General features: G+C 30.8%; 1 protein-coding gene across 4 annotated transcripts; it reads left to right on the top strand.

Moving 5' to 3' along the window:
- The first annotated feature begins 507 nt into the window (after positions 1 to 507).
- Cka (Connector of kinase to AP-1) lies at positions 508 to 22,903 on the top strand. 4 transcript variants are annotated; one of them, XR_012459912.1, is made up of 13 exons: positions 508 to 818; positions 1,431 to 1,534; positions 7,150 to 7,311; positions 7,429 to 7,858; positions 8,406 to 8,523; positions 9,107 to 9,246; positions 9,354 to 9,529; positions 11,499 to 11,668; positions 12,249 to 12,416; positions 12,797 to 12,927; positions 13,896 to 14,100; positions 15,305 to 17,217; positions 20,250 to 22,903. XR_012459912.1 is itself a non-coding variant. In XM_074132805.1 (12 exons), the coding sequence occupies exons 1-12, from the start codon at positions 582 to 584 to the stop codon at positions 15,472 to 15,474; spliced, it is 2,211 nt and encodes a 736-aa protein (XP_073988906.1). In that variant the 5' UTR covers positions 508 to 581; the 3' UTR covers positions 15,475 to 22,903. The 4 variants fall into 4 exon arrangements, 1 of the variants encoding a protein (XP_073988906.1); XR_012459913.1 differs by having other exon boundaries at positions 15,305 to 19,293; positions 22,154 to 22,903; XR_012459911.1 differs by having other exon boundaries at positions 15,305 to 19,293.
- The last annotated feature ends 802 nt before the right edge of the window (positions 22,904 to 23,705 follow it).

Below are 23,705 nucleotides of genomic sequence, written 5' to 3'. Positions count from 1 at the left end.
AACTTATTGGCTGCTTAGCTGACAAAAATATAACTTACTTAAACAACAAATCAAATACAAAACGAATACACATTGTTTTTACTATTTAAACTCAACTTTCAAAAACTGTAACCTAAAACATTTGGAAGGTAAAACGTTTATTAAAACTTTTTCTCAAAACTAAAAACTTGTTTGGTGTACCAAATAATTCGACTTACGCACATATTATGCCCGAAAAATTAATATTATCTATGTATTATCCAAAGATTTTATTTTGGAATTCTCATAATTCATTTTCATTTTAAAGAGCATTTCAATAGAGTACATCTTTTTTTTTAAGAGTCCTGTAAATTATGTTCCCCATTATATAGATAAGTTTAAAAAATATATATAATTATTTTAGCAATAAATAAAGATTAAATCTTATTGCTAGATATTACAAATGCGAAAAATGTTAAATTACCAAATTATTTGGTAGTGAATCAGTGGTATATTGATTCAATGAACTTATAAGAAAACTATTTTGATATGAGTAGTACATTACTTGGGGTCGAGTTGAGAGATTCCCTATCCCTAGAACTTAGTGTCATGGCGGCCATGTCATGAAGGTACCAGTTTTGTGTGGTGGGCCTACAATGGAAGAAAGTTCGCCTTCTCAAAATTTAAATGGACAAATTGGACCCTCTAGTGGTGGTGCAAATACAGGTATTAAACAAAATGATGAAGCTAACCAAAGGCTACAGTATTCCATACCTGGAATATTGCATTTTATCCAACACGAATGGGCTAGGTTTGAGATGGAGAGATCGCAATGGGAAGTCGATAGGGCGGAATTACAGGTATTTAATAAAAATTTTATTTAATAAATAAGTTTACCACGTTTTTAAAGTAAAGAACTTTCTTTCTCATTTTTTCAATGCAGTCCAAATGAAAAAATTCTAATTGATATCTTTTAATTAAATCTTCTAATGTTCATTTTGGTTAGATTTAAACATTCATTTCTAGTTAACAAAGCGCAAAAATAGGTTTTGTCTTTTGAAAATATGTTAAAAGTTGAAGAATTACTTCTTAAATTTATTGATAACCGTTAGGAAAGTGATTACGCCTAGTTTCAATGAATTGCTCCTATAAAACAAATCTGCTGCTGAAGAAATTAAAATAATAATATCTGAAATTTTACAGACAGTATTGAGAAATTAATATTATGTTTATTTTGTACAATTATAAAGGTTACACGTATACGCCAGCATAGGAGAACGTACATTTTAAATTACACTTTATTTTGGTAGAAAGTTTTATGCATTGAAGTTGCTGCATTACCCTGTAAATATTTGGATTTGAGTACATGTTTTAACATTTCTAACTACAATTGATGAAACCTGACTTTGTATCTTGTGCTAGTTAAGTGAAAATTTTGAATTTAATAAACAAGGCTATTAATTTGGTTTCAGGCAAGAATAGCTTTTTTGCAGGGTGAACGAAAAGGACAAGAAAAACTGAAAGATGATTTAGTAAGAAGAATAAAAATGCTTGAATATGCACTGAAGCAAGAAAGGTATGTAACAATATTACAAAGCTTAAAGTTGTTATTTAATTGATTTTTTTTTTTTAATAAACCAAGTAGTTGCAAGTTTAAAGAGATGGTTGTAAATTGATTGTGGTTTTAAAAGAATGGTGATTTGTCTTAAGGTGTATGGGTAATTAATGTCAAATTCTAGTTTAAATATAAATATTGTTGATTTGTTCGTTTTATATATATTTATAACTGAAATTCTAATATTTCAATTTGAAATGAAAATTATGATAACTCTTTTAAGTAGGTGCTATTCTATCTTAATGTAAACTTAAAGTTTATCACTGCGAAGTATTTCTTATTAATCTACCGATATGTTTTATTTTTTATCCTGTACTAAAAATTATAGTTGGCCTTGGATACATTTAAAGTCTTGTTATAGGTAGAAGTGCGTGGAATTTTTATTCGAAATTCTTAGTTTATTGGTCGTAGGCTAAAAGATTTGTACTTAGTTTTTACACTTGCTCTAAAAAATAACCCATCAACGGGGAATCTCACTCTCTGAATTTAACCCTTTCATGTTACTATCGTATAAAAAGAAACAGCGATTGTTTCAAATTCTTAAAGCAATTTAATCGCCAAAGTACTAGGGCGTATGGATGCGAAATAAAACTTTCTAACGAAGTGCATAACGTGTTTGTAAAGTGTGTTCATGAATTAAGATTGAACGAGGGCGCTCTAAAATGACGTTCTGTATAGGTAAGACAATACAATTGACCCCAAATTTGGAATGAATTTATTAAGAATTTTCTTTAAAAACTGGGGTAATGTTTACTTTTGGGTATTGATTCTTTTAAAATCTATTTTTTTTTTTTTTAAATAGTACCTAGGAAAATGTAAAAAATTGCTCTTCTTAGAAAGTATGAAACAAGAACTGTCGTTTTTATCAAATGGTTATTCAATGAGATACTTATTGTAGCAGCACAATAACGATGGATTCTTAAATTCAGTTTGAAATAGTTCTGAAGGGTTTTCCACTGCCATTCGCAAAAGTCAAAGTCAATTTCGCTAATTCGGTTAATATCAAAAATTACTAGTTAACCCGTTTTCGTTCAACCAGGTAAAAATAAATTAAAACTAATTTTAATCATCTGAACCCATTTCATTTAGACAAATTTGAACCAAAATGATAAAAATTCTTGTAATTTTGTTTAATAAAAAAATTTTTTTTTGTTAATTCTTGTAATGCACCTTCATTAGAAAAAACATTTTATTTTTCGTATGAATTCAGAATGAGTTTAGATTGTACACACAAAATATTGGAGCTTCTAACTTCTATTGCAAGTATTTGTGTCGGTAAACTGTAATACTTAATGTGCGCTTCTATGAACTTCAATAAGGTTAATGCGTCATTGCACGTATCTTTTAAGAGCATTTTTATTTTCAGTGCTCTGTCAGCCACTGGAAATGTCTCTTTTTACAGACCTCTGTCCCTCAGAGGACAGTGAGTTTTATGTAGACCCTAGTAAAACTGCACCATAATTGCTGGCTTATCAGTGATGAGTGATTTATGTTGATTGATTTCATCCTTGTTTTTGTTCTAACTTGTTTCGGTTATTATGCATTTTTTAATGTTGATAAATTTTGTATCGAGAAATTTGACTTCTGTTTACTTATTAGTACATTGTACTCATATTGTAACAACTTACAGTCGCTTTATAAATGCAATACCAATTTCCCAACATGAATTTGATGGATTTAAGATGATTTAATTAGGAAAATCCTCAAACCCATTCATTTATTCTCCTTCATCCTCTTATAGACCCATCAGCTTACTCCGTTACTCTTTGAAATCTTTGAAAAGCGATATTTTCCCCCTACACCAAATTTGTCTAACTCCATTCCATATCATCCGTAATCATCAATTTGGCTTCTGCAACAATCAGTCACACTACCATTCACCAGGCCCATAGAGTTGTAGAAACCATCGATTCCTCCTTTAAGCAGAAACAGTTATGCTTAGAAGCTTTTCTCGACATTTTTCAAGCGTTTTACCGGGTATGGCCCCTGGGGTTGCTGCGGAAACTTAAGGACATTCTTCCTTCCACCTACAACCTAATCCTTAAATTATATCTTAATTGCTACTTCCTAGTTGTCGAAGGCTCTTTATTTCTCCTATATTTCCTATCCGCCTATACGGCAAATCTCTCACTTCATTTCAACACCATCACTTTTACCTACACTTTCAAATGATACAACTATCTTTTCTCCTTATGTAATGATCCTGTCATGGCTACTCGCCATCGCCAACCTCATCTTAACATCCTGGAACCCCGGCTCCGGAATTGGAGAATAAAGGTCAATCTACAAACATCCAATCCCAATGATTTCACCATAAACCGCAAAATCCTTCCCGCCAGATATTTCAATCAAACTTCCTTCCCAGCGGTTTCTGCAGTCCGTTACCTAGGACTCCACCTGAACAAACGATTGATCATACTAGATTAAACGAATTAAATTGAACCACAGATACAGAATGCTAAAGAAACTACTGGACAAACGCACCTAACTCACTTTACAAAACAAACGACACAACATTCTACTAGCTCCAATATGGACTTGAAACTATTCGGTACTGCCAAACGTACAAACCTCATTAGTATTCAATCCTTGCGTACCATAGTCAATGCTCCCTTTTACATCTCAAACCTCACCATCCATACGAATTTAAAAATTCTCTTCGTTTTCACTTTCAAATAACTCCGTTTCTATCCCTCAAACTATCCCCTCATTCAAATACACTTATCGAAGCTCTCTCAACCTTAAATTTTCCCACAAACTCTCTTTGACGTTTGAAGCGCCGCTAGCCGCACGACTACCTGAATGCCTGACGTGACGTCGGCTATCCAGAGAGTCTGTAGCCCTCCCTAACGCCTTAAGGGCCTATTACGGATGTTATTTTTGAAAGGCTGCCATTCAAAAAAATCAAGCCAGTTGGTGTGTGCTGGCGCTAAGTCAATGCACCATACTTTAAGTACATTTCATCCTTTTTTACTTGTATTATCTGCTTAGTTGCAAAATCCTTAAATAAAAACTAATAATAAGGAAAGGGATTCTTCTGTTTGACAAATTTTGCCCGAACCTTTCGGTCCACATGATATTGTTTTGTATTTCCTCAGTTTAAAGTTTGTGTAATTCATTTTAGCATGAATTAAATTTCGAATCAACATCCGAGAGAATATTAATGAAGCTTTAGGCGATATTTCATTTACACTAAGAAGTCAAAGAAATGGTTAATGGCAAGTTTTTTTTTATACTTAAGAATGAAATCAATTTCTAAAATTGATGAACAATAAGAATATAAACAAACTATCCGTTCGGTTAAAGAAAAAAAAAATATACAATTTAATTTTTTATCAATTTTTTATTTTATATTCTGTGGGTGTATTTTACACTCTATGTATAAAAAAAGGTTATATTTGTACGTTATAATGTTACTAGAAATTTTTAGACCGTAATCACATTGATGAAAACAAGTTTTCCGAACCGTAAAGGGCGCTCTACACCCACATTGCCATTTGGGTGTCTTCTTAAAGCATTATTATTTTTTGTCATTGTACTTTATTATTTTCTTAAACTTTATTAATTCTTCGTCGCCAAAATAAGCCATTATTTGTAGATATCTGAAAGCTGAATACATTTCCTATTTACGTCCTATATTTGAGTCAAGAAATTATAAGTAAACAAATATGTTAATTTGAATTTGAATAACTGTTAACGAAATTATTTTATTTGAGATTGTTAAACATGAATATTACCACCGCTTAGAGTTCAAGTTTACACTTTATGCTCATGCACAAGATTATATTATATTCTCTCGGAACATTTTGCAGCTAGATATTGCGTGGGAGATAAGTCGGTGCAGTGTATAAAAAATTCACCTTATAGGATGTGCCTTAAATTACTCTGCTCATGAATCTTTCTTAATTTCTTAATCCATTTTTTGTATTAAAAAAATCAATTTAACGCAAGATTTCGTTTAGACGATATTGAAGATAAGTACTCGTATATTTAGTTTGGTGTGAGAAAACAATAATGAATTTTGTATTAATTCAAGGCAGATTGAACTCAACTATTGTAATAAATGGTTCATAAAAGCTAAGTTTGTAATAAATATAATTATATAATTTTTAAAAATACATTAATTCTATAATAAATAATTGATTTAAAAAAAAAAATTATTGAAGGCGCTTCCATATCCAAGGACATTGGCGCCCAGAGCCTTTTTTGGTGCTCTACTGGCTTCAAGCCATTGTTCTGTCGTTATAGACATCATTTGCCCATCACCGGAAGGTGAGTTGTAAGAAGCTCCTTTGAATAGAAAATCAAAGCCAGCAGCTGGATTTGAACCCGAGTCCTTTGCGTTGGAATCCAGCATACGCTAACTGACTCTATACCCCTAATATTTTTCCTGTGTTTAATCTTTTAAAGGAACATGTTACACCGGAACATTTTTACTCATTCTTACTCCTGCTAATATTTATACTGTTTCATACTACAGTTTTCTAAGAATTTAAAGTAATCGCCCATTTTTTCATACGGAGCTTAACGTCCAACTACCTATTACGTATCGTGGTCGGGGGGTGGAAACACATACTTTACTGTAAACAATTTTTTCCAAACAAATAAAATGTAGCTATAGGCGGGGCTTGAACTGGGGATCTCCCACTTGCAAAGCCGCCACGCTCATAACCACTAGACAACACCTAGCTTATTACTTATTTCTTTCTTTGCGAAAGTATCGATATTATGTCACATAAAACCTAATCCTCTTCGGTGAAATCGGGAGATATTTAAATTCAACTCTGCAAGGAAGATTTCAAGTCGTCAAAGTTAGTATCACTAAATGGCAGTTGAACTAAAAGTTCTCCAACTGTAGTAGTCCCATAATATTGCATTATCTTCTCCATTCTTCGAGGATTCTCCAGAAGTGTATTCAAGAAAGAGAACATCCCCGTCTGAGGTTGTTATACAATAGAAAAAGAGTGCCAGCGGTTAAGGAGGTGATTAATCGGTAGTCTAAGCCCTACTACACTTTTAGTACATCAACGCAATGATAACTGATCAGATTTATTTAATTATATATTCCTGAATTAAATGATATCTCATCCTGAAGGAGGAGTTAAAAAATAAAAAGTGATGTTAAGAGTATTAAAAATAGCCTGAAACCACCAGATGTTAGTCTGCAGCTTCCGTCACCCCTCTGCTTCAAACTGAATCTCAGACAACCCTACACCTACATGTTGGTTGTTAGAAATGCATTTTATTAGTTTGTAATTATTGTTATCAACTAAAACCATTTTAATTATTACAAAAATATTATCATTGCTACAAAGTTTTTGTAGAAGATTAGGTTTTGAAGGCTAAACAAAATATTTTAGTAAACAAGAGATTCCTCTCTCATAGTAAGATTATGTAAAAATCTGTTCCAGCGAAGCAATAATGTATTAATATAATGAACTACTAATGTAATTGGTCACTTCACTGTTTTTTGAAATTCCGATGAAACTATTCTGCATTTCAGTCAGTTGTTAACTTTATGAACCAACATCTCATTCTAATTTAATAAGGAAATTTAGAATCCAAATTTCTTTCAGGGCTAAGTATCACAAATTGAAGTATGGAACCGAATTGATACAAGGTGATATGAAACCTCCAGTTTTTGAGGAGACTGGACCAGAAGTGAATGTAGATTCTGAAGCTCCATTTTCGTCTGTTAGCAACTTTACTTGGAAACAGGGAAGACAAATGTTAAGGCAGTAAGTTTTAAGATTATGAAAATTATGAATCCATTTTTGCAAAACTTTTGTAAAGTTTATTACATTACATTACTTTACATTACATTACATTACATTAAAAAATTCTTTTTATTACAGGTATCTTCAGGAGATCGGCTATACGGATACTATTATTGATGTGCGATCAAATCGTGTGAGGACATTGTTGGGGTTAAACAACAATGAAGAAGGTGGGGGAGGTGGTGGAACTGGAGTAAATGGCAATGAAAGTGGGCTTGGGGGCGGTGGGGCGGCCAGTACGAATAAGAGATCCAGTAGTGAAGGACAAGGAAGGAGGAAGGTTAAAAAACCACCATGTAGCGGAGGCAGTACTTCGTATACTGAAGCTATGTTGCTGGATACTGAAGCTGCGGTTATGGCAAACTTTGAGTTCCTAGCACAAGCGGCTGCAGCTGTTGGTGATGATTCTGTTGGCGACGAGATGGAGGATGATGACGATGATCTTCACGATGAAATGGACGATCTTCATGATCAAACCATCAGAGCTGCTAACAATAGAAAAACTAAAGTAAATAGAAACAGGCATTTTACATCAATTTATGTTTTTTGTGAACACGTAATTAATCACGCAATTCCATTGTAGTGATGGTGGAAAACGTAAGCTTTATTTGATTGCAAACCAACGTTATGTTTTTTTATTTTGGACTTGCTAGAAAGATCGAAAACTTCTTTTTCTTATTGGCTTCTCTTTATGTTGTACAACCTTTCTCTTTTATCGGTAGCTTGGAGAACATTTTTATCTGTTTATTATTTTTAATTTGAAGGAGTGTACTTAATATTTTTTAATTTTTAATAATTTTCATTTGTACTTTACCTAAAAATTCTCTAATTTTCACTATCGTCTATAAGCTTCATACAACCCATATTAGCTCTTACTTTTTCATTAGCGAGTTTTATTGAATAGAAACGAAAAAATGAGAATCGAAGGAGTTCATAGTTAACAAAGGATACGCTATCCAAGACCCTTAAGACCGTAAGGACTGTCTTACCCTTATTTCTGTAATAATAGTAAATTAAAAATAAATATCAATGACATTACTTATTATTTTATTTAGGGATTAATGCTACACGAGGCCGATGATGTTGATGCGGAAGCAGAAGAAGTATTAAATGAGTTACATTTGCTCGCACAGAGTGAAGGAGGGACTGGCCAGCAAGATCCACAGGAATGGAGTAAGTTAGACATTTATACATTTATTAAGATAAAAAATGGTAATTAATATAATAGTTTTTAAAATGGAATTTACACTTTCAAGAAGAAACAATCAATTCTAACTTAACTAGTGTAATTCGAAAATAATAGGGAATAATAATCTTTCTTAAAAAAGGAAAATTCGCTAATTTGATTAGTTTCTAAAGTTTCGCTAGCTTTAAATCAAAATTTAGATTGATTCTAGAATCATATTTAATGTTTCATCCGTAATTTAAATGCTGTTATAGTATAAATACATATTATGTAATAGATGACACTTGATAAATAAAGTATTATTTGTTATATTTTTCGTTTAAGATTGTTAATTTTATACTATAGTTATTTCTATAACAGCGAGGAATTTACGGTTTGATAAACAATTAACAATTTTTTACAATTTGATCATCAAATTCTCATATTTAGGTTATGCTTGCTAGAATAGGAAATCTTATTATTCACTTTTATCTGCACGACTTTCTATTCAGATTCACATCTTTATTAGCGTCATAGTAATTAAAATGTTATCTAGGTAAATTATTCATCTTAGTTGAATTTATAATTTAGCTGCTGGAGGTGGAGTTTATCCTGGAGTTGTTGTGGGTGGGCCAGATATGAAAAGAGAAGGAGATGCTATAGATTCAACCCTTGGCCTTGGGGAATTAGCACAACTTACTGTTAATAACGAAGCGGAAGCATCATATGATGTTAGTTTCTTTTTCATTTAATTTAGATTTAAATTTGTTTTTTTAGTTAAAGGTTAATTTTTGTTAAAATTAATCATTAAAAAGTAATTTTCTTCTAAACTTTACAGCTTCCAAGCACGAAAGAATCTCTTCGCAAGACGTGGACAGCAAAATATACTCTTAGGTCACATTTTGATGGTGTCAGAGCATTAGCATTTCATCCACAAGAACCTGTTCTTATAACTGCCTCCGAAGATCACACTCTTAAGTTATGGAACTTACACAAGACTGTACCTGCAAAGAAGTAGGTTTATTTCTTGATTAGCAATACCTCTTTTGCAATTAGATGCAAATCTTTAATAGATTCTCATTATCATAAATGGGAGGTTATTCGGTCGTGTTTTCTTTGTTGGTGTACACTGATTGGGATAAGAAACAACATTGGATATTGTAAATCTGTCATTTGTTTTGAAAAAGTTTCTTAAAGTGATATCCAGCAGTTCATTTAGAATGATATTTCGTAATCTTAATGATAGTAGGTGTACAAAATATTTTTTTTTTAATCTAAACTTTAAGAAATCTTAGTAAATAAATCTGGTATTGGTACTCAAACAACTTTCTACTATCGCAGCGAAATTAAGTTTTCTGGAAATTAAAAATTTATTCTAACAATATAATTGACTTCAATATTTCATGTTTATTGTGATAAAATGACGCAGCTCACTTGAAACCCAACTAAAATAAATTGTAGAGTTTTAATCCAAAGTGAAGTGTCGTAACTTAGATAGGGCCGTACTTAAATTACGTAACGCAATTTAAAGAGCTTTTTAATCCCTCCCCCCCCGATGTAACAGATCGTAACAAAATGTCAACCTCCCCTCCCCCCTAGCCAAATGTACGTAATTTTTTGTTATGGAATATCGTCATTGCATAGTATTTAATTAAAATCAAACATATATTTTTTATTTATTACTTATTTAATTACATTATCACTTAGTATGAAGGTTGGCTATAGTAGAATTTGGCGCGAAAAATATCGTTAGTATTTTTCCATTAATGACCAAAAAATTATAGATTCAATTGGAAAAATTACGTACAAGCATTAAAAAAAACCCTCCCCCGAACCATAACGAATGGTAACAATCGAGCCTTACCCCCCTCCCCCCTTGCGTTCGTTACGTAATTTAAGTACGGCCCCTTACTACTGACAAATTTTAACGTTTACTGATCGAAATGAATTAAAATGAAAAATCTTGACGTATGTTTTCAATTTGGAGTTTTTGTTTCATATATAGTTATTACTAATATCTGTGCGGGTGAATTACACGGAAATGAAAGTCTGACCCTATCCCTAAATCAAAAATGCCCTTAAGTGAGCTTTCCTGGATCAGTGTTTCAAATGAGTTTTAGCTCAACCCGTACGCATTCTACCCAGTTTCAAGAATAAAAATTTGATCCTGAAAAGTATGTTGAAAATATAAATATAAAAAGAAAGTGCAACTCCTGGTTGGCTGATTTTTTTTTTTTTAAAAACAACTTTTATTCAGCCGTCTACGGTGCCCAACTAAAAATGTAATATGAACTTTTTGGTTTTTCCTGACTACTACTGACGTACTTATACAGACCTATTGGCAACTGTATTTTCGTAATCTCAAAATGTATTTCTGTTTGTAACGCTAAATAAAAAAATCTAAAGATCGTAGTACTTGTTAGAAGAGATGAAATAGAGATCACGAGGGGAATCGCAATACATTTTATAAAGCAAAAAATTTTCCAAACTTTTTATTTTATTTTTTAACTTAAAACTTATATATAATTTCGACTGTATTCCATTTTTGATTAAAAAATGGTTGTTTCATGTATTAAGTTACCTCTCAAAATAGTGCCGTCCATTTTCGTAGAACCCATTAGAGAATCGACAGTTCGAATCTCTTTTGGATCCAGAAGCTTCTTTGGCAACACAAACCACAAACACATTTATGTACAGTGGTTGGGTAATTCTGGAAGGTGGCAGCTCCAACATCTAAATTACCTTGAGTTGGTAGAGTGATCTCCTATTACAATGCCAAAAGAAGTTCTTAAACTAAAGATAGAGTTTGCACAGGATTAACTTACTTTCTCCTATAAAATCAAGTAAAAGAGATAGCTAATATGAAACAATATGTAAAAGCAAGTGGTAAACAGTCCGCTTAATCAAAAAACCATACACTTTTGTTGCAACCTTGTATAAATGACTTTTTTTTACATTTAACCTTTTTTACACTATTTTTCAGGTCAGCGTCGTTAGACGTGGAACCATTATACACATTTAGAGGCCATTCAGGACCTGTTCTGTGTATGTGTATGTCTGCTTCAGGAGAACAGTGTTACAGTGCAGCCACAGGAGGCACTATACACTGTTGGAAACTACCTTCTGTCAACATCGATCCTTACGATTCTTTCGGTAAGTGGAAGTACAAATAACTGATAAGGTAAAAAAAGGCAACATAAATAAGTGCAGCTGTTCACGCAATTGAAAGTGTTGACTCCTTGACAAAAAATTGAAAATAATTACGAATAGACTGGGACTTACAACTCGCTGTCCAGTGACGAAGAGAGTACGGTCCGGAGGCCAACAGTGCACTTTGAAAAGCTCCGGACGCCAATAACCTTAGATGTTGACGCGCCTTAAAAAATAATAAACAATTTACGTATAGATGCGCCACATAGCTTCGTTTAGCGACTGTGATCAACTTTACCAGAAGAATTTGTGATGGGATAATTAGGAAAGTTGCTGAAGTAGTTGTTGGAAGTAGTGCTAAGATGTGTTGTTCAAGCTGAAGACTAGTGCTGAGTTCGAAGTTGAATAATAAAATATAGTATAAGAAAATACGACCAAATAAATTCACAAAATAATCTGCCTTCTTGGAAAAAATATATAATATATATTTATTTACAATATATCCAATTTTGAAAATTGCTTTAAACGATTTTCTCAGTCTGGCTTCGAGTATATCCTAAAACCATATAACTTTTTCTTGCAGAAAGTAGTGTACTAGGATGCAGATTAGTTGGTCATACAGATGCAGTTTGGCGATTAGTATCACATCCACATCGTCAACAGTTATTGTCTTGCTCTGCTGATGGAACTTTGAAACTTTGGTCTCCACAATCTAAAGTACAACTTTTACAGACATTTTCCTCAGAACAAGGTAAATTTTTTATCTATTCATTTTTGTGCATTTTGATAAGTACTTTAGTACGAACCCGAAAATACTCTAATAAAAATTACAATTAATATTGCTCATTAAGAGTTAGTTTCAATTGAAATAACATCTAGCCCCAAATAGGATAAATCGATTATATAATTCCACCAAATTTTATTTGTTATTAAGTTTCTTAACTATTTCCGAACACATTAACGAAACAAGCTAACAATCTAAAGTTAAGATTCTAAGATTAGATTTTATAAGTTTAGATTTTAGTGTTTAGATTCTAAACACTTGAGAGAATTATTTGAGCGTGTAAAAGCTAATTCCCCGACATTCAAATGCACGTTTCCCACTTAACTAATGCTTAATTTTTGTTCAAGATGGTGTTCCAACTTCATGTGACTTTGTAAGAGATGAGACAGACAAAATGGTAGCTGCTTTTACTTCAGGTCATTGCGTATTATTTGATTTGGAGACAGGAAAACCTGTTACAAGACTAGAATCGTCCCCGGTATGTAATAAAGTCGATCTACTTTCGCTTTTTATTTTGAATTAAATTCGTATCCTTTCTCCGCCTTCTTTAAAAAATTTGTTTTACCTGTTGGCACAAATAGCTGGCAGTTCGCCAGTTATTGTTTTTCCTGTGCAAGGTAATTAAGAAAAAGAATTCTTTGTACTCTAGAGACACTGACTTGACCTTTTTGCAGACGAAATTGAGTTCGTTGTTTTTCTTTGAGGCATGGCTTTTTTACCCATTGCTTGATGAATTTTTTGTTTCTGGTGGATACAAATCTCTCCATAACAAATCAGCTGCTCAAAATCAGTTGGATTTTTATTTAAATGAACTAAATATTGCCCAGGGAGTCGTATTCGCATTTTTTTTTTCAGCACTTATTTAGAAATGTCGCATTCAAGATGCAATTTGCAGGAAGCTTTTTCATATTTAATTCTTCGAATAAAGTACATTATATATGCCTTTAGTATTTTATACACTTTTATTCGCCGTTCGTCCAATATCATAAAGTGCACTTTCTAGATGTATTCATCTGTGGTAGCAGTTTTATGCCGTACTTTGCATGGACCATCTTCGAGAGAAGTTTAAAATTCAGCCCCATTTCTTTCCACGAATAAAATAAAAGAGCAGAGTTCTTGAAACCTTCACTAACTTCAGATGTACTCCAAATCGAAGAATTTTATGTTCAAATGATATTCCAGTTTATTCATTTCACGAAATGCCCACATGTCTACTTTTAAGCAGCAGATCAAATTGACCATTGACATTGCAGTACGCGTACTGTAACATAACCTGAACTTGCATTATATCCACTCCAGCTCTATTCAAAGCTGGTAACTTTTTACATTTCTCTAATGAATGACTTATTATATGCCTCTTTGAGGCAATATACATAAGTAGCTATTATTTAAAAACTGCAATTTTATTTTCGAAATTCTAATTTAAATTTTTCGGAAATTTTTCAGGAAATAGTTTGTAATGAAGTTGGTCGACAGATATATAGGATAGTGTGCCATCCATTACTACCATTGACCGTAACTGCTCACGAAGATCGGCATATACGGTTTTTTGACAATACTTCAGGAAAGATGGTCCATTCAATGGTTGCTCATCTTGATGCAGTCACCTCTTTAGCTGTAGATCCGAATGGACTATATTTGCTTTCTGGAAGTAAGTAGAAAATATTATTTTTAATTTATTAATATGTCTTATTTTATTTCACGTTAAGATAACACTATTTTTGCCTTCTGACATTCTGTGAAGAAATTTTTGTTGTAATGTGGTTGTATGTCCCTGTTCCTATCAGACGAGGAAACCTTTGTTTACATTTTAATTCTCAACAGGACAGCTTCATGACCGCCTTAGGTTTGCAGACATAACAAACAGTTCGTTTAACTTACTTTCACCATTAGTATGTAGGTTATTATATGAAGAAATAAAAGTAAAACTTTAAGAACTTATTCGTTGGCCCTATTTGCATCAGAACTACTACAAATGAAATTACTGTCATTTTTAATACACATTTATTGTCAGAAAAACAAATCAAAGCAATATTTATTTTTTAAAAACCCACACATGTAACTGTCTATGAACAATAATTTAATATTGCTGGAGAATTTAGAGGATATGGAGTGCTTCAGACAACGCACATGTCTCATATTGTTTTTATGTTTTCTGCGACTGTTTGTTCTTCATCCATCAAGCAAATACCCGTGGAAATATCGAATAGGCGTCAAAATTCTCACAGAGCGTTCGGCCGTACACTACAAAGACTTAAGGAGATAGAAAAACTGTTGTTTGCTAAAATATTGGCAATCACTGGAAGCGAAGTAACATTCGGAATCAACTCGGTTTTGGTATTAGACGCATTGCAATATAATTACGCCTCTTGCCGAACTTGATATGGCAGAACTACAGTGAGAAGATCTCTTTCAGTCGAGATGCCTATCGGTTTTAAACTTTAAATACAGATGGTTGCCAACGTTTGGATTTTTGTACGAAACCTAATTTATGATTGGAACAACTTATATAAGGAGGGTATTCATTACTCTAAAATATGGAAACCATCCAAACTCTCTTAGAGAAAATTCCAAGGATACTAAGGTAGAGGTAATCTTTCCATGACACCCCTCTACCCAATGTTAGAGAGAATATATTCCGATCTATCGCCTATACTTTACAACTACTATTACTACCCCAACCCTTTATGGAAGCTGATAATTCCCCGGATATTCACACCCTGGAATATCTCCGTAACCTCCAAGAGAGGATAATCATCGTTCTCCACCACCTGCAAAATATTAATTTGTATTTTTATATTCTCAATGATATTGTATTAGAAAACTAAATTTTAAATTATTTATTTTTCTCCTAGGTCATGATTGCAGTATCCGTTTGTGGAATTTAGACAGTAAAACTTGTGTACAAGAAATCACAGCACATAGAAAGAAATTTGACGAGAGTATACTTGATGTAGCATTTCATCCGACTAGACCGTTTATAGCATCTGCTGGAGCCGATGGCCTAGCTAAAGTTTTTGTATAGTGGGTTTCTATATATTTATATGTATATATAAATATAAATTTTCTATATTGTATAAATATATATTTATACAATATTTATATATATACATATTTATATATATATACAACGTAAATACATGTATTATCTATCGCTTTGAAATATGCCCAGTTGCTATAAAAAGGAAGCTTCTCTGTCAGACCAAACATTTTGCTGCATAGTTAGCTGCAGCCAGCCCAAGTAAACAAAAAACAAAATTACCTGCAATGTCCTTAAAATCAACAATACGTGTGGAAGAAAATGAATGCAGTAAGGTTTCTGTGCAAGGAGATAGGAATTATTACAAGTGTAAAAAATTAATAATTACTAAATAAAGTGATTTTGAAAGGTTGTACAATATTCCAAAAGATTAGATTTTTTTTTTTTTGTTGGAAGAGTAACTTATTTGTAATTATTATGATACTTAAAACCGCTTTTGTACCCGTTATAACAATATTTTTAGTAGATTCCGTTAATTGAAATTACTTTTTTCTTGTATATAACAAAAAAAAAATGGAACATTGTATAACTTGTATCAGTATGAATGTGATTTATTTCAAAAATGAACTCAGAAACTAAAAGGTTTAATAAAGACATTTTGTACTTTAGAAATTAAGAAAGCTGGAATAGCATTAGGAACGCTTTCTGTAGACGAAGTTATCGATCAGAATAATCAATATACTTGTAATTGCCACCAAGCACCATGTAATAGATAGCGCAGGCTTTAGGTGTGATCACTTTTTTGCTGTCAAGTATTCTGCCATGCATAAGTTTTTAGTTCAGTATGATTTGGGAATTGAACGAACATATTAATTTTGTATTATTTAAGTTACCATCATCTGTTGTAAAACTACAGAAGGAAATTGACCGGACAAAGAAGTGCTAGAAATGTTTAAAAATAAGCTATGAGTTTGTCAAAAATATCGCCGAATCATAAAGCCACTTAACCACATGTTGCAAAGGACGTTCGTTCTTCCGCTACGGAATCGATCGGCCATTTGTTTTTACATCAAAGAAATGTTACTTTACCCCCTTAGTTTGTAGTAAGGAAGGACTGCAACATTCTAATGTTGCGTATCACTCTCTCATGTTTGATTCGAAATTCATAACGCCACGATAACAATCTCTCGTATATCGTAGACAAATACAAGACCTAAATGTTTGGAAGTATCGGATCAGTGATACGCTTCAAGGGATACTAAACATTGCAACAAGTGTATAAATTGGTTTCTATGAACCATCTGCTCGTGGTCGTAGTTGCTTGAAAATATCTCTATTCAATAGTTTAAGTTTATTATCGCAAAAAGTATCGTAAAGCGGCTCGCACCTGAAGCTTGTTTTAATCTTAATAACACATTACCACCATATAAAGTAGTTTTTTGTTTTATCGCTACACCATATACATGTAAGTGTATTGAAAATTAAAAGAATTTATAGTTATTTTCTGTTTACAGTGTTAAGTGGTATTTTTATTGATTAAAAATTATATTTCGCATCTGTCAGATATTAAGGATAACCAAGAAAAAACCTTTTTATAAGAATTATTTAATATTGCAATAACTGGTGCTGGATTAAAAGAAAGTTGTTTTTTTTTTGTTTTTTTTTTTGTCATAACGCGCTACTGAATGTGTTATAACAAAAAACAAACTAACTAACAAAAAATAAGTTATCATTTTAATTAGTTAAAAAAAAATACGCTGCTTAATTTATTCCAAGATTAAGGACAGGGTAAGCTAAATTTTGCTTAATGTGAACCATTATTATTAACTCAAAATATTTGCAGTTTTTTTTAGGGAATTAAAGAAAAGCCCGTATTTCACACCATCGTCTCGCAATAATACTAGGGGAATTTTCTTTTTACAAACTATTGATAATCCCATGACAAATCTGTTTTTATTTTTAATTATTCCCTCCCACTTTTTGTAAATCATCTAATTGTAAATAATTAGTGTAAATAGTTGTATGTATGCATAAATAATTACAAATGTATGTGTGTTTGTGAGAAATGTGTTCGTGTTTAGGGGGAAAAACATTAAGGGCGAAAAATTAAATGAGCGCACTTATAAATTTATTTTTTATTGAGATCTTTTTATTTTTGTAGTAAGTTTATTCATATAATTCAATAGTAGGATTAGTTGAATTTGCTTTTCATTTCTTCAGTACTGTAAATTAAATGTTTCCTTTCTTTGATTTAAAAAAAAAATATTACGAAATTTATCCATAAGGATAATAAATTCCACAATCTATGCATTTTTTGGCAGCATTAACTGTGTAGGGTCATTTGATATTTGATCATCGGGGAGGGAATGCTGAAGTGGTACCAGTTTTTTCAATAAATAAGTCAATAGCTAGTTATTTAGACAGTTATATGATAAAATTTTTCTCGAATGTTTTGTTATATCAACAATATGGATCAGGTTCAATAGTCGCTTGTTATGCAAATATCTCTTGTCAGATGGTCATTTAGTTCTTTCCTGCCTTAAATCGTCTGGAAACTTGATATGGCAGGAAACTCAGACCGATGTATGAACGGAAACACTGTGCAATGCAATGGTGAACGTCTCGGAATCACGTACAGAAAGACATCAATCACATCATGAATAATGATGCTTAACATCTCGGTTATTCGGTATGTGAATCCAAAGAAAAAAAAAAAACACTTTACAGCTGCTATTATTATTGTTTTTTGTTTCATTTTTTTATTTTTAAGCAACTGTTAAGAAAATGAAGCAATTGTATTTACTCAAAACTCTCAACTATAACTTTCCACGAAGCTGTCTTGACAGCTTTGGTTACTCATTCCATATATAAAGTCGGCCTCAGTAACTTTTGTTCATCACATTTTTCAAAAAAAATCTTAGTTGCTCGCAAGACCTGTTATTTCCTACTTCGCCAGCAGACTTAACTGGCTGACTTGTATTAATGGATGAATGTCAGTTATAGATATTATGAACTTTTTTTATGCAATCATAATATTTAATGACTGTGTTAAATATTATTAAAAAGTACTGAAGATAATTTTAAAAAATGTGATGTTTTATCAAGATTTTATTTAATTTTTTTTTTATATACAAGTTGATATTATATTTTTTAGGAATTATAAAAAATAACTTATTTTTTTCTTTCGGAAATAAATTTCAATTGATTTTTCTGATAGAAATGTAACGTTCTCGTTCCATTTGTAAACGTGGTTTGGACCGGACACCAATCCATATAATTCTTTTATTACGTAACATTTTTTTATATATATAATGTATGCCTTACTATTTGTAAAATAATGTCCATTATTGTTTCTTTCATTGCTTTTTATAAAAAATTGTCTTTTTTATATTCTGTCGGAAAAAAAATGTAGATAAATTGTGACATTTTGTGTGATTTGTTGTAAAAAAACATGACTTAAAAACAAAAATTGCTCTAATTTTTTGCTTTGTCACACATCAAAATTTATTTATATTACAGAAGTAAAAACAAACTAATCATAGTAACGTATTAACGAAGAAAACTTATCGTAGAACTGTATATTAGTCATTTTCTTAAAAATATATATATTTCTTTGTGCGAAATCTGGTGGGGAGGTGTGTGTGTGTGTGTGTCTGGATAAACTTTTGTGTGCGTTTATAAGTTATATATACGTTTATATAAAGAAAATAAAAATAGTTCGCATAAAAACGTGCTTGTTAATAATGAAGAAATACAATATGCCACGTAGATTACGCGATTTTTTTTTAAAAAAATTTGTTTATATTGTGACACGTTTCCTTTATTTAAGAAGATGTGTGCAGTAAATTTTTTTTCATTAAAAAGGTTAATTATTTATTTTAATTTTAATTATATATTAAATAGTTATAAATAAATACTTTATGTAGTTAATGAAGATTTATATTTAAGTGGTTTATTTATTATTTTTATTATAGATTTGTTTGATAACCATATTTTAAAAAAAATGGAGATTAAGTACTGTAATGTACCCTCGGCCATTTTTAGATGGCATCAAGTATTTTCTAATAGGTAGTCCCTTTTTTTAATTAGATTTATTTAATTAATAAAAATTCAACGGAAGTAAACTGACAGGAATATTTATAGCAATTCTGGTTTGTTTTGCTATGTTAATAACTTTATTTAAAGTTATTGCTTTTTTAATTAATTACTATTTACAGATAGATGACTTGGGATAAGAAACGAAATGCTTTTCTTAAAGCCTTTTTCGTTATAGTTACTGCGTTCTTCAGGGTTTCCATTAACGAGTTTAAATGGATTAAGTTTTCTGAAAACAATTTTTAGTGAATATAAAAAAGTAAACGTACTGGATGATCACTCACTTTCACCACTTTCACTTACTGTAATTTAGAACATTCCCTTTAAATTTAGTAATTATACTAAACGTTAGGTGGTTTCAATAGTAAATATGTAATATGTAAAAAAAAAAAAATCACGAGTTTGATTAATGAGAGAAGAGTGACCGTGCCAACTCCCCCAGAACTCCTCAGAAAAAATAAATAAATTTATTTTTCTAAAAAAGTGATTTTAATAAAAGCCTTAGACTCCCACATTAATGTGTAAATGCTTCTGATTTTCCACGCCCTCGAAAGAAAAAGTGAAAAGAAGATGTAGTAGACTTTATCGGAGCTTTTTTTTTGTCAAAATTGCTTAAAAAATGGAATAGATTTTTGGGTTAGAATGATTTCAGGTCTGTCTTTAAATTCAAGATTGGTCCTAATTATATTTTTTATACGTATTGAACTGACATTTTTTTTTTTTAGAAGAACGCTGTTTGTTCGTCCAATGTAATTTTGATTCTATAAAAAAAAAACAATCCTAATGAAAGTTGTACAGTTCTGTGTGTTACGAAGTATGTAGTCCGTACCAGAGAGTCACCAAATGTATTTTTCTGGGGGAAAAAATTGAAAATCTGCACAAGAAAATAATTTTTTTCTCATGTAAGTAGCCATATAAGTAAATATCCGGGTTATTTTCTTACTACCTATTATTTTTAATTCACAATTCTCTCTTTTCTTTCGTGTAAGGCAAACTGTTAAGTTTACTCTGATTTAGGTAGTTACATTTTAGAAAGCATGAACATAGATAAAAATATAGACCATAAATAAAATTTTATAGACGGAAGTTAAGGAGAATGGTTTGTTATCTGTGAAAAATGTAATTCTAAATGAAAGTTTGGATTTTAAGTACTTTCAGATTTTATCACAATATTGAAAATAAGTGAGAGTAGTTTTCTTAAATTCACATAGTGTTAGGATTGGTTATTAGTAAACGGTATAACCTACGTTCAACTCCCATAATTTTCATGAGAATTATTTAACTTTTTCTCTTTAATTGCAATTATTTGTAGGAAGCTATTTTACAATTGTCTAAACTAACTTTACAAATAGTAATGTACTTATCTCTACCCTACAACACCAGCATTTCTTTAATCCCTGTGTAGAATCTTGTTTAAAGCTGTTTCATCATACATTCAAATTATCTGTTGAGAAATTCCTCTTGAAAGCAATACTGTTGCCTAGGAAATATACATATTGTAGCCATCCTCTTTTTAACCATCGCCTTTAAAGAATCTCAGAATTGTCTTTTGGCTTTGTAACATTTTCTTTAATGAGGCGTTAGAATGTGCAAAGGGAAGAGTTTGGGTGTTCCGTTCTATGCCTGAAACACGAAGGCTTGCTGAGACCCAACCGATCAACCAAATGCTTATTTCTATGCTTATATATAAACTAAATTTTAATTGCATTGAAGATCTAATTAAGTAATTTGGGAAAAAATCGGGATACTTCCAAGATTAATCTTTTATTATAATGTGGAAGTATTTTAGCTGTATTCACCAAGCACTTCGCAACTAAATATTTAAGTTTACAGTAAATATAATATTAACTTTTACAAAAATTATCTAAGTTAATTCTTGGTAAGTTTTTTGCATTTTCAGTTTTTCTGTATCTTGCTTATCTGCTTATTAAATCTGTTACAACATTAAAGATGCATAGGAAATTTATGAAAATGTTTTAATATTTCCAAATTGTTCATAATTTATTTTTCTGAACTAGACAGAAGGGTTCCTGAGGACGCTTATATGTTGAGTTTTACGGTATATCTGTTTACGGTTTTCAGAAATTATACGATTATACAGAAGTGTTTATAGAGTCGTCAATCAATAACATTTTTATGTTTAGAAGAAAAATATTTCTACAATTGAAGTTACTGTAATGCTCTTAGTAATTGAATTATGAATTCATCATTAAAAGAAGTATAGTTGGTGACAATTGTCACGTAATGAATAATTCATGAACAAAATAATCTTGATCACTCTATGACCAAAGAAGCATTCACTTTCAATATCTAAGCAGGTCACGAACATTACTACCAATCACTTTTAATATTTTTGTAACTAATTAGCTAAAAAAAAAAAAAAATACTCCTTACGTCCAATTAAATTGTCATTTTAATTATTTTTTCGAACTGAACTGCAAGTATGAGAACAATTTAGGCAAAAAAGGTTTTTAGGACCTGTATTGACACACACACAATTATGATATTGTTCCCTCGTTATTTCTTTCAAGAAAAATCTGTGTGCTATGGAAGAATAATAATATTTCTTTGAATTATTTTTTTATTTGTATTTCATTAAATTTCATTTGACTTTTTTCTTTTATTACAGTACGGATCATCAAAATCTCTGAATTCTGTAAATATTCCTGTTAAAAAACTAATCTTTAAAAGTAATTTTTAATAATGAAATGAAAAAAATACATTCGATTTCAATGTCTGGCAGGCCAGGCAGTTCAAGCATATATAAATATAAATATATACTATATACATATTATAAATGTATGTATAAATAAAAATGTATGTATATTTGTGACAGCGGATAGTATTTTTTTTTTAATAAAATGTTTCAATTAATGGAAACAATTTTTTATTTTATTTTTTATTTTGAAGTGTATATATATAAAATATTCATTATAGTCTGATTGTAATAAATAACAATATTACTGTAATTACCTGAAGAACTATGTGTACATTCATGAGATGAAAAATGAAAAATAAAAATATAATAATAATAATCTCTCCAGTAGTTTTTGAGAGTTTCCCTAGAACTCGTGTAAATTTACTTATTGACTAAATTTTTACGTGGCATACCGTTGAAAAAATAAATTACAAACCAAATTTTAAACTATCATTAAAATTTTTTATACCATTAATGTTAAACTGTGAAGTGCTGAGGACCACCTATTATTTAAAAAATATTGTAATGATCAGAAAATTCAATTCGCTAAATTTTTTATCAGAGAGTCTAAAATAGTACAAAGCACAATCTGTTTAGAAGTTATAAAATTCCCAAATCACAAATTATTCACTTAATGACAGACAACAGAAGTTAAAAAAAAAATAATGATTCAGTTGCCCTTATTATGCCATCCCCTAAAGGCACTACAGTCACTAATTCAATTTATATATATATATTATATATTTTGATTACAACCTTTCCTTATACATAGTTAAAATTTATACATACGAAGAAAAGTGATATCATTGTCTTTGTATATATGTATCAATATTTAGAATTATGTAATGTAGAAATTAATATATTAAGTTCTTAAACAAAACAAAAAATAATTTACATTATTCTTTTTTGCGTGTTGTTTCTACTTTTTTCCCATGACATTTTAATTTGTTTGGAACTTATCGTATATATTTATTTAAAATACAAAATTAAATTGAATTCTTAATTGAAATATAATTTTTTCATCTTTTCTCACCTTTAATCTGTATAAATCACTTTGTTGACAGTGTTAACTTCTTCTAATTCATTAAAGATATGGTTTCCATTTAACTAATTTTTAATCTCAAGATTTTTTTTTCTAATACATATCTTATTAGTGAACACAATCTTTTTTAAGTTGCTAAGATCAATGGGCAGTTAAAGAAGGGGTTCCAAAACTGGGATTTCCTGTATAGTTAGTGCAGGAATCAATTCCAGACACTCCTTGAAGAGCTGTTGCTTTACTAAAAGCAATTTATTGTACTTTGCTGTATTAAAAAAAACATTTTTGATTCCATTGAAGAAGTTATCTCAACATCCAGTTCCAAAATATGACAAGCTAGCAAAGTAAGTAAGAAAATGAGAAGCAAAGCGTCGGAGATAAATTTTGGAGAAAATAGTTTAAAATCATAATCAATTGAGATAGTGCTGTATTTGTTTATATATT

The sequence above is a fragment of the Rhodnius prolixus genome, unplaced genomic scaffold (assembly GCF_049639745.1).
Source record: "Rhodnius prolixus isolate KJV_2025 unplaced genomic scaffold, Rpr scaffold_10, whole genome shotgun sequence".
Classification (NCBI taxonomy): Eukaryota; Metazoa; Arthropoda; class Insecta; order Hemiptera; family Reduviidae; genus Rhodnius; species Rhodnius prolixus.
The sequence above is the reverse complement of the archived record's forward strand: the minus strand, read 5'-3'. Positions and strand labels throughout refer to the sequence as shown.

Excerpts from the sequence above, each read along its gene's own strand:
- Cka (XM_074132805.1), top strand. The coding sequence starts at position 582 with ATGAAGGTACCAGTTTTGTGTGGTGGGCCTACAATGGAAGAAAGTTCG. Across the intron at positions 7,859-8,405 it reads CTAACAATAGAAAAACTAAA|GGATTAATGCTACACGAGGC; the intron begins GTAAATAGAAAC and ends TATTTTATTTAG. Across the intron at positions 12,928-13,895 it reads CAAGACTAGAATCGTCCCCG|GAAATAGTTTGTAATGAAGT; the intron begins GTATGTAATAAA and ends GAAATTTTTCAG.